Source organism: Mustelus asterias, chromosome 26, assembly GCF_964213995.1.
Source record: "Mustelus asterias chromosome 26, sMusAst1.hap1.1, whole genome shotgun sequence".
Classification (NCBI taxonomy): Eukaryota; Metazoa; Chordata; class Chondrichthyes; order Carcharhiniformes; family Triakidae; genus Mustelus; species Mustelus asterias.
In genome coordinates this window covers 50026574-50042336 of record NC_135826.1, presented here as the reverse complement: position 1 = coordinate 50042336, position 15763 = coordinate 50026574, and the positions used below count along the sequence as shown (strand labels likewise).

General features: G+C 45.7%; 1 protein-coding gene across 1 annotated transcript in view; it reads right to left on the bottom strand.

Annotated features, from left to right (window-relative positions):
* LOC144479772 (calcium/calmodulin-dependent protein kinase type IV-like) overlaps window positions 1-15763 on the bottom strand; it is a 192058-nt gene that overhangs the window by 90055 nt on the left and 86240 nt on the right. The window contains exon 3 of the mRNA XM_078198812.1: window positions 3050-3112. Within this exon, the coding sequence (XP_078054938.1) occupies window positions 3050-3112 (63 nt within the window). The remainder of the gene's footprint in view (window positions 1-3049; window positions 3113-15763) is intronic.

Below are 15763 nucleotides of genomic sequence, written 5' to 3'. Positions count from 1 at the left end.
TGCTTTCCCTTTATGAAATATGGATGCTACAATTCAGTGATTATTTTTAATGCAGCATCATAAATGAGGTAACATTACAAATTGAGAGCCTCATAATTTCAAGTGGGTATAATTATATACTTTCCATGCTTAGATTAGTGGACAGACTATCATTTAATATTTTTCTCATGTATATTCATAAGCCAGAACATATCATTCAAGCATAATTTTCTAAAGGACAGAAAGCATATTTAACAACATTGCATCCTTTAGCTCAGAATCATAAAAGCACTTGCAGCAAAAATTATTTCCGCTGGGGCAGTATCATAATATTATCGTCGAGGCCAGAAGTGTTGGAGGATTTACAACTCTGCACAATTAATTTCTATCTGTAACAACCATTTCTCTTGGCAAATATCTTACATTTTATTAAAACCTTTAGAAATGTCACAAAACCCAGATATTGTCAAAGGCTGACTCTTAATTAAGTTCACTGACATTGAATTCTACTGGAGTAACTTTCTAGCATAAATCCAATTCCAAGTTTTCAGATTTGAAAGTCATGACAAATTCTTCCAATATTATTTCCCTCCAATAAAAATGTTAATCTGCTGTGGAAAATTAATCTGGGCTGGCAGTCAGTGGAGTACGGAGAAAATGAAATTAGGGTGTCACACCACAGATAAGATGCTACACTTCGATGCATATTATAGATTCTACAGCACTTTTCAAAGAGAACTAGAACGATTTTCTGTATTTTTTTTCCAAAGACATGGTGGCACTGTGGTTGGCACTGTGGTTAGCACTGCTGCCTCACAGCGGCAGGGACCTAGGTTCGATTCCCGGCTTGGATCACAGTCTGCACATTTTCCTCCAGTCTGTGTGGGTTTCCTCCGGGTGCTCCGGTTTCCTGCCACAGTCCAAAGGATGTGCTGGTTAAGTGCATTGGCCATGCTAAATTCTCCCTTAGTGTAGCTGAACAGGTGCCGGAGTGGTGAATAGAGGATTTTCACAGTAACTTCATTGTGGTGTTAATGTAAACATACTTGTCACACTAATAAAACTCCACTATATAAAAAAGAAGCCTCCTAATTCATTTTAAAGTAGAAGTTCAGTTATTAGTCACAAGTAAGGCCTACATTAACACTGCAATGAAGTTACTGTGAAATTCCCCTAGTCGCCACAATTCGGTGCCTGTTCGGGTCAATGCACCTAACCAGCACATCTTTCAGACTGTGGGAGGAAACTGGGACGCCCGGAGGAAACCCGCACAGACGTGAGGAGAACATGCAAACTCCACTCAGACCCAAGCCGGGAATCGAACCTGGATCCCTGGCACTGAAGCACTCAATAGAAATGTAAGTGTGATGTCCTGTTTTGTCTCCTGTCCTCAATTTTCTCCACTTGAGGGTCATGATTCATACTGATATATAATTCTGTGGGTCATAATAACACTCTAGTACATCTCTGAAGTAGTCATTCTTGCTCTGTAATCATGAGGATCATTATGCTTACTGTGATGAGCCTTCCGCATTGGGCAAAAGCTTACATTTCCTTTTTGGTGAAATGTCCCTTCAATCGCAAAGTGAAAATGAAAAGTCTGCTGAAAATAATATAATTGGACTGCCTGGCAAGCACTTAAGTTCTGAGGAATGTCTGTAATACCTGAGGCTGCTATGGGGATGAAACTTAAAAAGTAAAGGGTAAATAGATAGATAATTGGAAGATCAAATTACTCCGTCTGTCCTGCTGCAGCAAGTTCAGTTGCAGGAAAACAAAAGACATGTTAAGAACACAGGATTTGTATGAGAAGAAACAAGCAAATCTCTCTATGAATAGATCATGTTTCTGTTTGGCAGTGGGAAGAAAATACAACCAAGCTACTCTTGGTGTAGCAACATGTGAATGAGCTGAAAGGGACATAATGCTAAAAGCAGCATGAACAGCTCAGGCATGCTAAAGATGTTTGTATCAGGGATCTAGATCATAAACCATGTGTATTGTTTGGTTAAAAAGGAACTCTGGAAAGCCACATCATCAAAACTCTCATCGAATCCATAGAATCCCTACAGTGCAGAAGGAGGCCATTTGGCCCATCGAGCTTGCACCGACAACAATCCCGCTTAGGTCTCATCCCCGTCACTCCACATACTTACCCTGCTAATCCCCCTGATGCTAAGGGGCAATTTACTATAGCCAATCAACCTAACCCGCACGTCTTTGGAGTGTAGAAGGAAACCGGAGCACCCGGAGGAAACCAAGGTGCTCTGGTTTCCTTCCAGAGCACAACCCGAGAATAATAGAGTTTGTAGAGGTACACCTTGTCGGTGTTAACTTGTGCGGGAAGTGATGCGAATGCTTGTAACTACATGAGGCTTATCTTTGTTGTCGCAACCATTTAAAGGGAAATTTATCTTGTTTGAAATATTCTTCGCCTGTTCGTTAATGATTGAATTATGTTGATTTTGGTAAAAGTAAAAGTTACAGTCAGACCACAATCTCACCCAGACTCCATCCCCATAACCCCTTCTAGTCCCCCTGACATTAAGAGGAAATTTAGCATGGCCAATCAACCTAACTTACACATCTTTGGACTGTGGGAGGAAGCCGGAGCACCTGGAGAAAACCCACGCAGACATGAGGAGAATGTACAAACTCCACACAGACAGTGACCCGAGGCCGGAATTGAACCTGGGCACTACTGTTGTGAGGCAGCAGTGCTAACCAGTGTGCCGCCCATTATGATACATGATGAAAAAGGTTAATCAGAGACTAGAGTGTTTCACGCGTCAGTAACACATCTTGGGATTCAGACAGCATCATAAGACACAAGTGAAATCCTAGCTATTCAATAAGAATTGCAAAAGAATCTACAATACAGAAACAAGTCATTCAGCTCATTTAGATAATGACAGTCCTTATGCCCCTCCCACTTAAATTACTAAGCGTCAATGCTTTAATGTGTCAGAATTGGTATAAAATCAATATTAACATCTGGGACCAATCCAGCATTAGAAGAATTGTAGAACACCTAAACCTTAATTAAGTGTTAAACAAATGACCCACTTACAATATTTGGATGAGAAAGACGTAACAAAACTCCAATTTCAGTCCTTGCAATCTTCTTATCAATCTGAAAAAAGTGAAAAGAGGATTTTTAAATTACATCGAGAAAGGCTTGAGTGTCTTGATAAAATATCTCATACAGGAAAGAATAGGCTCCCATGTTGACTCAATAAATTTACTACTTGAGTAGATGAACCATGCAAACGAGGAAGCTCTTACATTCTGGGCTAAAATGGTTAATAAAGTAAGGCTTACATTAACACTGCAATGAAGTTACTGTGAAATTCCCCCAGTCGCCACAGTCCGGCACCTGTTCGGGTCAATGCACCTAACCAGCATGTCTTTCATGATGGGTGAGGAAACCGGAGCACCCTGAGAAAACCCAAGCAGACACGGGGAGAACGTGCAAACTCCACAAAGACAGTGACCCAAGCTGGGAATCGAACCTGGGTCCCTGGCGCTGTGAAGCACTGTGCTACTGTGCCATAGAAACTAGAAGCAGGAGTTTGCCTTTTGGCCCTTCGAGCCTGCTCCGCCATTCATTATGAGCATGGCTGATCAAATTCAATATCCTGATCCCCCTTCCCCCCATACCCCCTGATCCCTTTAGCCCCAAGGGCTATATCTAGTTTCTTCTTGAAATCAGACAATGTTTTGGCTTCAACTACTTTCTGTGCTAGTGAATTCCATACTCTCTGGGTGAAGACATTTCTCCTCACCTCAGTCCTAAAAGGTTTATCCACCTTATCCTCAAACTATGACCCCTAGTTCTGGACACTCCCACCATCGAGAACATTCTTTCCGAATCTACACTGTCTAGCCCTGTTAAAATTTTCTAAGTTTCTATGAGACCCTTAGCATCATCGCTGGCAAATTGCCGGTGATCGAGGAAAATTGGTTTTAATTTGGCCATTAATTATTCAAATTGCCTGCTCATGTCCGTCTGGCCGGCAGCCTTTCCAGGCACTGATCCATTCTGACACTCAACCTGCTGGTGGGAAACCTTCTCAGCAACACGGCTGTGCCTAGGATCCTGGCATTTGCCTGGTCGACCTGCCTCCCATCCAGTTGGTCGATGAAATCCCAGCCATCATTTACAAAGGTGCCTTCAATGTTAATTAGTTAAATTTTATTATATTGGGTGAAGAATTATTCTGGTGACTATGTTCAGCAAAATCTTATTTGCAGCAATTACATTTCTCAAGAACAGAGAAAATCTTTATGAAGACTAACTGTCCAGATCAGTTTCTTCCCCATGCATGCTGCTCTGTATAAAGTACAGGTGGGAAAGATAGTGTTTAGGAATATATTTAGCAATAACTAAAAATAGATAGCACTGTCTAAGCATAAAGCCAAACCGAACAACTTACAAAATTTAGTACTCACTAATCCAGTACACTTGAATTGATGAACTTGGTTTAAAAAATGTACCTTAGCTTTTTGCATATTACTTTTAAAAACAATCACCACATTACGAATTTATGATTTGATTTATTATTGTCACATGCATTGCTATACAGTGAAAAGCATTGTTTCTTGTGCGCTATATGGGCGAAACATATCGTTCGTAAAGTATAGAGGAGAAAAGGAAAAGGATAGGGTGCAAATGGCGGCACGGTGGCACCGTGGTTAGCACTGCTGCCTCACAGCGCATAGGGACCCAGGTTCAATTCCGGCATGGATCACTGTCTGTGTGGAGTTTGCATGTTCTCCCCGTGTCTGCGTGGGTTTCCTCCCACAGTCTGAAACACGTGCTGGTTAGGTGCATTGGCCATGCTAAATTCTCCCTCAGTTAAAAGTTATTTATTAATCACAAGTAAGGCTTACATTAACACTGCAATGAAGTTACTATGAAATTCCCCTGGTCGCCACACCAGGCACCTGTTTGGGTTAATGCACCTAACCAGCACATAAGAACATAAGAACATAAGAAATAGGAGCAGGAGTAGGCCATCTGGCCCTTCGAGCCTGCCCCGCCATTCAACAAGATCATGGCTGATCATCTTTCAGACTGCGGGAGGACACCGGAGCACCTGGAGGAAACGCACGCAGACACGGGGAGAAGGTGCAAACTCCACACAGACAGTGACCCAAGCCAGGAATCGAACCCGGGTTCCTGGTGCTGTGAAGCAGCAGTACTAACCACTGTGCCCCGGACCGCCCCAAACAGTGTATCTGAACAGGTGCCGGGGTGTGGCAACTAGGGGATTTTCGCAGGAACTTCATTGCAGTGTTAATGTAAGCCCACTTGTGACACTAATAAATAAACTTTAAAACTTCAAAATGTGGTGTTGTAGTTACAGGTGGGATGAAGAGAAAGATCAACCAACATAATAATTTGATTAGCTTTACTATTGATATAAGCTACACTCAACATGTTGCTAATGATCTGACAACAGTTTGTATATGAAATGTTGAACACTGTCCTATGAGAGCAAAAGAGGAGCAGAAAGTACTGGATTAAACAGGATTATTTGACTGGTAACCTACTTTTAAATCTTTCATTCTTCCAAGCACATCTAAATGTAGCATGGACTCCACTCCAAACTGACTCTGCAGTGCTAATTTCCACCCATTTATGGCAGTAAATAGGACATCTATACTGGCATTAAGCTAAAGAGAATCTTGAAGAAAATCTTTGCTCTAGCTTTTCCAGTTGTTTGGTCGTGGTCATGACTTGCTCAACATTTAACATGAAGATCCCATGTACATTTAATAAGGAATATGTGTGATAATAATTGTGATCCCAACATTAGCTAATTAATCCAGCTGACTCTTTGTCACCATCCAGAGGGACTGGTGACCCCAAAAATCCAGAACATGAACAAGATCCTTACAGTTAGAAACAGGGGAATTTATAATGGGGAACAAAGAAATGGAGGACACTAATAACATACCAGAAATGTTGGCGAGCACAGAGTTTAGTTAAGAGGGTGGAACTGAAGGAAATCAGTATTAGTGGGGAAATGGTGTTGGGGAAATTGATGGGATTGAGGGCTGATAAATCCTCAGTGCCTGATAATATACATCCCAGAATACTTAGGGAAGTGGCCTGGGAAATAGTGGATGCATTGGTGGTCAACTTCCAAGATTCTATGACCCTGAACTTTCTGGAGACGTGGCAGTGCCAGCAAGGTCTGGATTCAAAAAGATCTAACCGTATTCAAAATAAGGCGCATGATCCTAAATGGTGGATTCCAAGGATGACCCTCCGAAGAAGTGAAACCCTACCTCATTAAGAAAGCTGAACTCAGTGTTGCGGATGGGATCATTCTTTGGGGGTCCCCAGGACAACGTCCAATATTAATAGAGCTACATATTGGATATCTGAGAGTATCAAAACTGATGATGCAGGCCAGAAGTCTGGTGGCCCGGTCTTGATTCTGACATCACAGACTTGGTAAAGCAATGTGACCTATGCCAGGAAAATCACCAACTCCCACCCTCAGCCTCCCTGCACCCATGGGAGCGGCCTGGCAGGCCATGGGTGCATGGACTTGTGGACTTTGCAGCCCACTTTATGGGTTCCATGTTTTTAATCATGGTGAACACACACTGCCAGTGGTTGGAGGTGCACCGCACGGGCTCCATGACTCCTCAGGCTATGATTGAGAAATTGTGGCACAGCATCAGTCTTCATGGAATATTGGAAGTCCTGGTTTTCGATAATTGCACCATCTTTGCTCGCAGTGATTTGCAGAACTTTGTGTTCTCCAATGGTTTTTGACACATCCAGACTGCACCTTACCACCTGTCGTCAAATGGACTGGCAGAATGGGTGGTTCAAACTTCAAAAATGGCATGAAGAAGCAACCGGCGGCATCCATGGAAACTAAACTGGCACGATTTTGGCTCGATTACAGGATCACACCGTGCACCACAACAGGCCTTGCTCCAGCAGAGCTGTTAATGAGACAATGTCTTCATGCCATATTGAGCCTGATGTTCACAAATTTGGCGGGAAGGGTGATGTCTCCGCAGGAAAACCAAAAAAGAAACTTCAATTCTGCAAGAACGGAAAGAACTTTTGCAACGGGTGATCTGGTTCATAAGACCATGAGACCATAAACTATAGAAGCAGATTGAGGCCATTCAGCCCATTGAGTCTGCCCCGCCATTCAATCCTGGCTGATATGATTCTCATCCACATTCTCCAGTCTTCTCCCCGTAACCCTTGATTCCCTTATAGATCAAGAACCTATCTATCGCTGTCTGGCCTCCACAGCCTTCTGTGGCAATGAACTCCACAGATTCATCACCCTCTGGCTGAAGAAATTCCTCCTCATCTCAGTTTTAAAGGAGCATCCCTTCACTCTGAGATTGTGCCTTCGAGTTCTAATCTCTCCCACTGGTGGAAACATCTCCTCCATGTCCACTCTATCCAGGCCTCTTAGTATTCTGTAAGTTTCAATTAGATCCCCCCTCATCCTTCTAAACTCCATCGAGTACAGACCCAGACTCTTCAACCACCTCTCATATGACAAACCCTTCATTCCTGTGATCATTCTTGTGAACCTCCTCTGGACCCTTTCCAAGGCCAGCACATGCTTCCTTAGGTATGGGATCCAAAACTGCTCACAATATTCCAAATGGTGTCGGACCAGAAACTTATACATCCTCAGCAGTACATCCCTGGTCTTGTTTTCTAGCCCTCTGGAAATTAATGTTAACATTGAATTTTCATGTAAGGAACTTCGGGGATGGTCCCAGATGGGCCCCTGGGATCGTTATGGAGAAAACAGGACCAGTATCTTACAGAGTCAAAGTTCAGGGTAAAACCCTAAAGAAGCATTTAGACCACCTCAGGACCCGGGAGTCGTTGTCCAAGCAGCCCCGTCACTGGCTGTGGGGATATCCGCTGCCAGTGCCTCTGCTCAAAGCTAACTCCATGTTGGCCCCTCCCGAGAATGAAGGTATGGACTCTGAAACGGAGGCTGAAGAAGTGGCCCTCCAGGTTGAAGCAGAACCTAAGGAGGTACTGGCTTTGCTAACCCTGCGTGCTCCCTCTGAAAGAGAAGGTTCCCTGTTCGGTTCACACTGCCTGACCCAACCCTGACTTCAACGGACCTTGTCCAAGTGCTAAGCGATGGTAAAGACCTCCTTGAAATGGGGGTGCTGAGAGTGACGTGGACGTAAGAGGGGGAGGATGTGGTGACGATTACAAAGGCCATGGGGGATCATCAATAGATCTACCCTTGGGCTACATGGAGTGGGAGCTGCCTTATTGAGTGAGTGGAGGATCGCTTAATGGGAAGCAGGCAGTGAGAGTTTTTAAGCTTGTAACTTTACCCGGATTGGAGTTGTAGGTCCCGAGGCAAAGGCTACCTGACAATAAGCTGCAAGAGTGACCCTTTCCTTTGGTCTTCAATAAAGGGTTGGCAATGAGAAACTGGCATTTGGCTGAATTACTGCAAGTACCATGTACATTTAATCAGCAATATGTGTGATAATAATTATGATATCAACATGAATTACTTAATCCAGTTGCATCTGTCACTACCCAGAGGAACTGGCTACCTAGAAAACCCAAAGTAGTTTTGGTCTCCTTACCTGAGCATGGATGTTCTTGCTATAGAGGGAGTTCAGCAAAGTTTTACTAATTCCTGAGATGGTGGGACTGCTGTATGAGGACAGATTGAATCCGTTAGGACTGTATTCACTGGAGTTCAGAAGAATGCAGAGGATCTCATAAAAACCAAGAAAATTCTAACAGGACTAAACAGGGTAGATGCAGGAAGGATGTTTCCGATGGTGGGGGAGTCCAGAACCAGGATCATAATCTAAGAACGCGGGTAAACAGTTTAGGACTGAGATGAGGAGAAGTTTCTTTGCCCTGAGAGCGGTGAGCCTGTGGAATTCGCTACCACAGAAAGCAGATGAGGCCAAAACAGTTATGGCTGGAAAACCCCGACCTCACCTGAAGCTGGGATTCTCCAGTCACACTGCAGTGAATAGAGATTTGGCTGGGCATCAGGTTCTCTGTTCACACTGGCAGTGTAGAGGAGCGTACGAGACCGGAGAATTCCAGCCTACATATTTTCAAGAAAGAGTTAGATATAGCTCTTGGAGCTAAAGAGATCAAAGGATATGGGGGAGAAAAGTAGGAACAGGTTACTGAGTTGGATGATCAGACGTGATCATAATGAATGGCGGAGCAGGCTCGAAGGGTTGAATGGCCTCCTCCTGTCCCTATTTTCTATGTTTTGATGTAAGATTTGTTTTCGGACTATGGTAATCTCCCATGGAAAAAAATCTTGGTCGGTAAATATTAGTGTGGCTCAGCTGCTAATACTCACGTCTTCAAGTTAACAAGTTCTAGATTCAAGTCTCACTCCAGGATTTCAGCTCAAAGTGCTGATTAACATGTCCAGTGTTGTACTTTGGGTATGCCACATTATTAGAAGGTTGATGGAGCATAGATCCAAAACAAAAATGTTTTAGGTGTAACACTGGGCCCGATTTTCCACTCCCTCCCTCCCTATCAACTCCCAGTGACGTGTTTTCCGTTGGCAGAGGCGGCTCAGCATTGGCCAGTGGTGGGACCTTCCAGTTCCACCAATGTGAATGGCATTTTGTGTTGTTTACTGGCCACCCCACCGGGGAACCTGCCTTAGGGGATCAGCGTGACTGTAAGATCGAGCCAGTGGGAAGGTATGGAAAATTCAGCTCATTAAGTCAATATCTTGTTGTTTTTTATTTGTTCACAGGATGTGGGCGTCGCTGGCTGGGTCAGCATTTATTGCCCATCCCTGAGTGCATTTAAGAGTCAACCCCTATTACAGTGGGTTTGGAGTCACATGCATGCCAGACCAGGTAAGGACAGCAGATTTCCTCCCCTAAAGGACATTAGTGAACCAGATGGGTTTTTATGACAATCGACAATGGTTTCATGGTCATCACTCGGCTTTTAATTCCAGATTTTTATTGTGTTCAAATTTCACCAACTGCCATGGGATTCGAACCTGGGTTCCCAGAGCATGATCCTGGGTTGCTGGATTACTAGTCCAGTGACAATACCACTACGCCATTGCCTCCCAATTATTACCAGTGGTTCAAATAGATGTTAAAGATATTCAAAGAGCAGTGTGTTCTTTCAGTGTTCAGATCTTTCATCCGAAACTAACAAAACTCAAAAATATGCTAGTTTTTTTTATTGTGGTGTCTAGCTGTATTCAAATAGTTACTGCTTTTGCCTAGATAATGATAGTCACCGCATTTCAAAGCTGTATATGTTCAGTGAAGGCCAAGTGAAATTGCGGAATATCTCCTCACCTCCATTCTCTTTTGCTTTCTTCTAACCTGAAAAAGCTCAGATCTCTTTGCTATTTAGTTGTGGTGGGGTGTGTGCAGTACGATGATAGCAGGTTGGAAGCACAGATAGATGGGATTTTGAGTTAGGCCTATCCTGGCCATGGATATTTAATGTTCTATCAGACTATTCAATAAGTCGAAGGTCTGATATGGGATGTGGGCTGGCCGAGCAAGATTGCGGAAGGGAAAACTGTACATTTTCAATTGTGTAACATAAGGGGTGGCATGGTGCCACAGTGGTTAGCACTGCTGCCTCAGCGCCAGGGACCTGGGTTCGATTCTGGCCTCGGGTCACTGTCTGTGTAGAGTTTGCACATTCTCCCCATGTCTGCTTGGGTTTCTTCCGGGTGCTCTGGCTTCCTCCCACAGTCCAAAGATGTGCGGGTTAGGTTAATTAGCCAAGCTAAGTTGCCCCTAGTGTCAGGGGATTAGCAGGGTAAATATGTGGAGTTACGGGAATAGGGCCTGGATGGGATTGTGATTGGTGCAGACTCGATGGGCCGAATGGCCTCCTTCTGCACTGTAGGGATTCTATGATTCTATGAGAGTTTCTGCCTCTACCATCTTTTCAGGCAGTGGGTTTCAAGTCCTAACAGCTCTCTGGGTAAAAACAAATTCCCTTTGAATCCCTTCTAAACCTCCTTTCTTTTATCCTAAATTGGTCCCTCAACCATGAGAAGTAGGGCCTTCCTATCCAATCTATCTGGACATCTGATTATTTTATACTCTTCAATTAGGTCTTCCCTCAGCCTGGTCTGTTCCAAGGAAAATAACCCTAGTTTTATCCAATCTTTCTTGGTAACTAAAATTCTCCAGTCCAGGGAACATCCTCATAAGTCTCCTCTGTGCCCTCTCTTGTACAATCACATCTTCTATCTAATGCAGTGGCCAGAATAGCACACAGCACTCCAGCGATGGCTAACTGCTGTTTTATAAAGTTCCACCACTATTGTCCAGCTTTTCAATCCAATGTCATAGCTATTAAAGAGAAGTATTCCATTTAGCTTGTTGCTTACCTTTCTATCTCAGGGATTTGTGGACATTTACCCCTAGGTCCTTTTATTTCACTACACTTCTCCATATCCAAATATTTTCTGTGTATTTCCTATCCTTGTTGGCCTTCCCCAAATGCACACTCATCCAGATTGATAGACTAACAAAACTTACTCTGCAGGCAGAATGTTCTACTCTTGCTGGTGGCGAGCTTGGAGGTAGGAAGAGCATTTAATTAGGTGGGATGGTGGCGTTCCTGAACCCCGCCAACTTCCCACCTCCACCATAAGTAAGTTCTGGGCAGGAAGGCCAATGTTTGACCTTCTCTACCTGCTGCCCATTGAAGCCCCTTTGTGGCTAATTAATGACCACTTATGGATCTCACCCACCGACACTGGAAGATCAAGCCCAAGATCAAGTGAAATCAGTGCCTTTTCCTGTCAGCTTGGATCTTGTGTGTTTCTCTTGCGGGGGCCATGAATTGGGTTCAATTTAAATTTGAACTGCTTTTAGGAGCAAATAAGGCGATGGATTGAGGACTTTCCCTGTCCACTCTGCACACTGGCTTTATAACTTTAGGACAGATATTAACCCAGCTGCAGGTGGGCCTGTTGCCGTGTGGTTTGCACAGCAGCTAAAACCATGCGGCCAGCTTGTCACCTCCTAGGGGAGAGGGTGCCCCTCGATCAAAGGTGCTGCCAATCCCTTGTACCCCTCTCGCTGCAATCCTAGGAGGCCTTTCCCCCACCCTCACGTTACTTAGCTGTGACCTCGGTTGATCTGCGATCCTGGGACTTCCGTGTCTGTCCTTCCGGTAGCACAGTAAGAAGTCTCACAACACCAGGTTGAAGTCCAACAGGTTTATTTTGTAGCAAATACCATAAGCTTTCGGAGCACAGCTCCTTCGTCAGATGGAGTGGAAATGTGCTCTCAAACAGTGCACAGAGACACAGAAATCAAGTTACAGAATACTAATTAGAATGCGAATTTCTACAGCCAGCCAGGTCTTAAAGGTACAGACAATGTGGGTGGAGGGAGCATTCAACACAGGTTAAAGAGATGTGTATTGTCTCCAAACAGAACAGCTAGTGAGATTCTGCAAGACCAGGGGGAAAGCTGTGGGGGTTACTGATAATGTGACATAAATCCAACATCCCGGTTTAGGCCGTCCTCATGTGTGCGGAACTTGGCTATCAGTTTTTGCTCAGCGACTCTGCGCTGTCGTGTGTCGTGAAGGCCGCCTTGGAGAACGCTTACCTGAAGATCAGAGGCTGAATGCCCGTGACCGCTGAAGTGCTCCCCCACAGGAAGAGAACAGTCTTGCCCGGTGATTGTCGAGCGGTGTTCATTCATCCGTTGTCATAGCGTCTGCATGGTTTCCCCAATGTACCATGCCTCGGGACATCCTTTCCTGCAGCATATCAGGTAGACAACGTTGGCCGAGTTGCAAGAATAGGTACCGTGTACCTGGTAGATGGTGTTCTCACGCGAGATGATGGCATCCGTGTCGATGATCCGGCACGTCTTGCAGAGGTTGCTGTGGCAGGGTTGTGTGGTGTCGTGGTCACTGTTCTCCTGAAGGCTGGGTAGTTTGCTGCGGACAATGGTCTGTTTGAGGATGCGTGGTTGTTTGAAGGCAAGAAGTGGGGGTGTGGGGATGGCCTTGGCGAGATGTTCATCTTCATCAATGACATGCCGTAGCTTCTCCGCTCCGGGGAAGTACTGGATGACGAAGGGTACTCTGTCCACCGTGTCCCGTGTTTGTCTTCTGAGGAGGTCGGTGCGGTTTTTCGCTGTGGCGCGTCGGAACTGTTGATCGATGAGTCGAGCGCCATATCCTGTTCTTAAGAGGGCATTTTTCAGCGTCTGGAGGTGTCTGTTGTGATCCTCCTCATCCGAGCAGATCCTGTGTATTCGGAGGGCTTGTCCGTAGGGGATGGCTTCTTTTATGTGTTTAGGGTGGAAGCTGGAGAAGTGGAGCATCATGAGGTTATCCGTGGGCTTGCGGTACAGTGAGGTGCTGAGGTGACCGTCCTTAATGGAGATGCATGTGTCCAAGAATGCAACCGATTCCGGAGAGTAGTCCATGGTGAGTCTGATGGTGGGATGGAACTTGTTGATGTCATCATATAGTTGTTTCAGTGATTGCTCACCATGACTCCAAAGGAAGAAAATGTCATCGATGTATCTAGTGTATAGCATCGGCTGAAGGTCCTGTGCGGTGAAGAAGTCTTGTTCGAACCTGTGCATGAAGATGTTGGGAAATTGAGGTGCGAATTTTGTCCCCATGGCTGTTCCGTGTGTCTGGATGAAGAACTGGTTGTTGAAGGTGAAGATATTGTGGTCCAGGATGAAGCGGATGAGTTGTAAAATTGCATCTGGAAACTGGCAGTTGACGGCATTGAGTACTGAGGCCGTTGCAGCAATGCCATCATCGTGGGGGATGCTGGTGTAGTGTGCCGAGACATCCATTGTGACGAGGAGTGCTCCTGGTTCAACTGCTCCATGTGCGTTGAGTTTCTGTAGGAAGTCCGTAGTGTCGCGACAAAAGCTGGGGGTTCTTTGTACAATGGGTTTCAGGATGCCCTCGACATAGCCGGAGAGGTTCTCGCACAGGGTTCCATTTCCTGAAACGATGGGACGGCCGGGTGTGTTTGCCTTGTGTATTTTTGGGAGGCAGTAGAGATCTCCAACGCGTGGAGTATGTGGGATGAGAGCACGGAGGGTGTTTTGAAGGTCCGGATCAAAGGTTTTGATCAGAGTGTTGAGTTGACGGGTGTGTTCTTTGGTCGGATCTGTGGGTAACTGTCTGGAGTGTTCCTCGTTGTTCAGTTGTCGGTACACTTCTTTGCAGTAATCCGTTCTGTTCAGTATGACGATGGCCCCTCCTTTGTCTGCTGGTTTGATGACAATGTTGCGGTTGGTCTTGAGAGCGTGGATGGCATTGCGTTGTGCTTGGGTGATGTTCGGTGCTGTCTTGTGAGTGCGGCTGATGAATTTGGTGTTGACGCACCTCCTGATGGCTTGGTCATACATGTCAAGTCGAGGGCAGCGGCCTTCCGGAGGAGTCCAATTCGACTCTTTCCTCTTCGGTTGCACTGCGGATCTCTCTGTCTGCTGTTCCGGTTCATTAGCTGTCTCATTGTGTTCGCTGTTGGCCTCTTGGGGTTTGTGGAAGAACTCCCGCAGCCTCATTCGCCTGGTGAATTCCTCCGTGTCTGCTGCGAGACTGATGGGGTCTATTTTGGTAGTGGGGCAAAAGTTGAGCCCTCGGCTGAGAACTTAGTCCGATAAGTTGACAATGGACTTTCCTGCAGTGGTACTGTTTTCTACTGTGGTACCGGGGGAGGCTTGGTTGCTGCTGGTGGTGATGCCGAGTTCCTCAAGTTTCCTGTTCTTGGTGTGCATGTAGATGGTGTAGTTCCTTTGTCTCGTCTGCTTGGCAGAGTTTCGCAGCTGGTCTGCGTCCTGAGCGCAAGTTGAGAATATGGATTCGATCTTGGTTTCCAGGCTGCGGCGTTTGCTGTACAGTTGGTGTATGAGGTGTTTGAGGAGTGTGAGAGAGGTGCGACGGCAAAGTCTCTCAGCGTAGTCTGTGTTAAAGGTTGACCTGAGTGGGTTCGTGATCCATAGTTCTTTCGGTATCTTGTCTGCTTTCTTGCATGGTTGTAGAAACTTGATGTCTGTGTCGATTTGCGCGATCTTCTTGGAGATCCTCTCCACTTGGAGCCGGCAGTTTGCGGTGTCGATATCATGACTTCCGGTAGCAGCCATGGCCATCCCAGTGGCGCTGCTGAGCACAAGAACTGCTGGCCTCTGATTAGATGGCGGCTCTCAGTGCGTGAGGTGTCTGTCCCTGGGCTCTTGATTCCAGGGGAAGGCTTGCCAGAGCCCTCATCGCTGGCTGATTGGCATGTGGTTTGGCGAGCCCTCCCAACAGGAAGAAGCGTGATCTCTCACTAGCCCTCCAGCCAGCAAGCAAGATCCCCCAACTCCACAACAAGATTCTGCCCTGTGTGACTAAGTGAGCAGAGCAGCAATTACCACTAAAATTTCCTGAATATCTGAAGCATCGTAAAGGCAAGTATCGATTTTATTTTTAGTCCCTGTCTCAGGAAACTATGTCCCTTTGGGTGGCACGGTGGTTAGCACTGCTGCCTCACAACGCCAGGGACCTGGGTTCAATCCCGACCTCGGGTAACTGTCTATGTGGAGTTTGCACATTCTCCCCGTGTCTGCGTGGGTTTCCTCCAGGTGTTCCGGTTTCCTCCCACAGTCCAAAGATGTGCGGGTTAGGTTGATTGGCCATGCTAAATTGCCCCTTAGTGTCAGGGAGATTAGCAGGGTAAATATGTGGGGTTATGGGAATAGGGCCTGGGTGGGATTGTGGTTGGTGCAGGTTCGATGGGCCAAA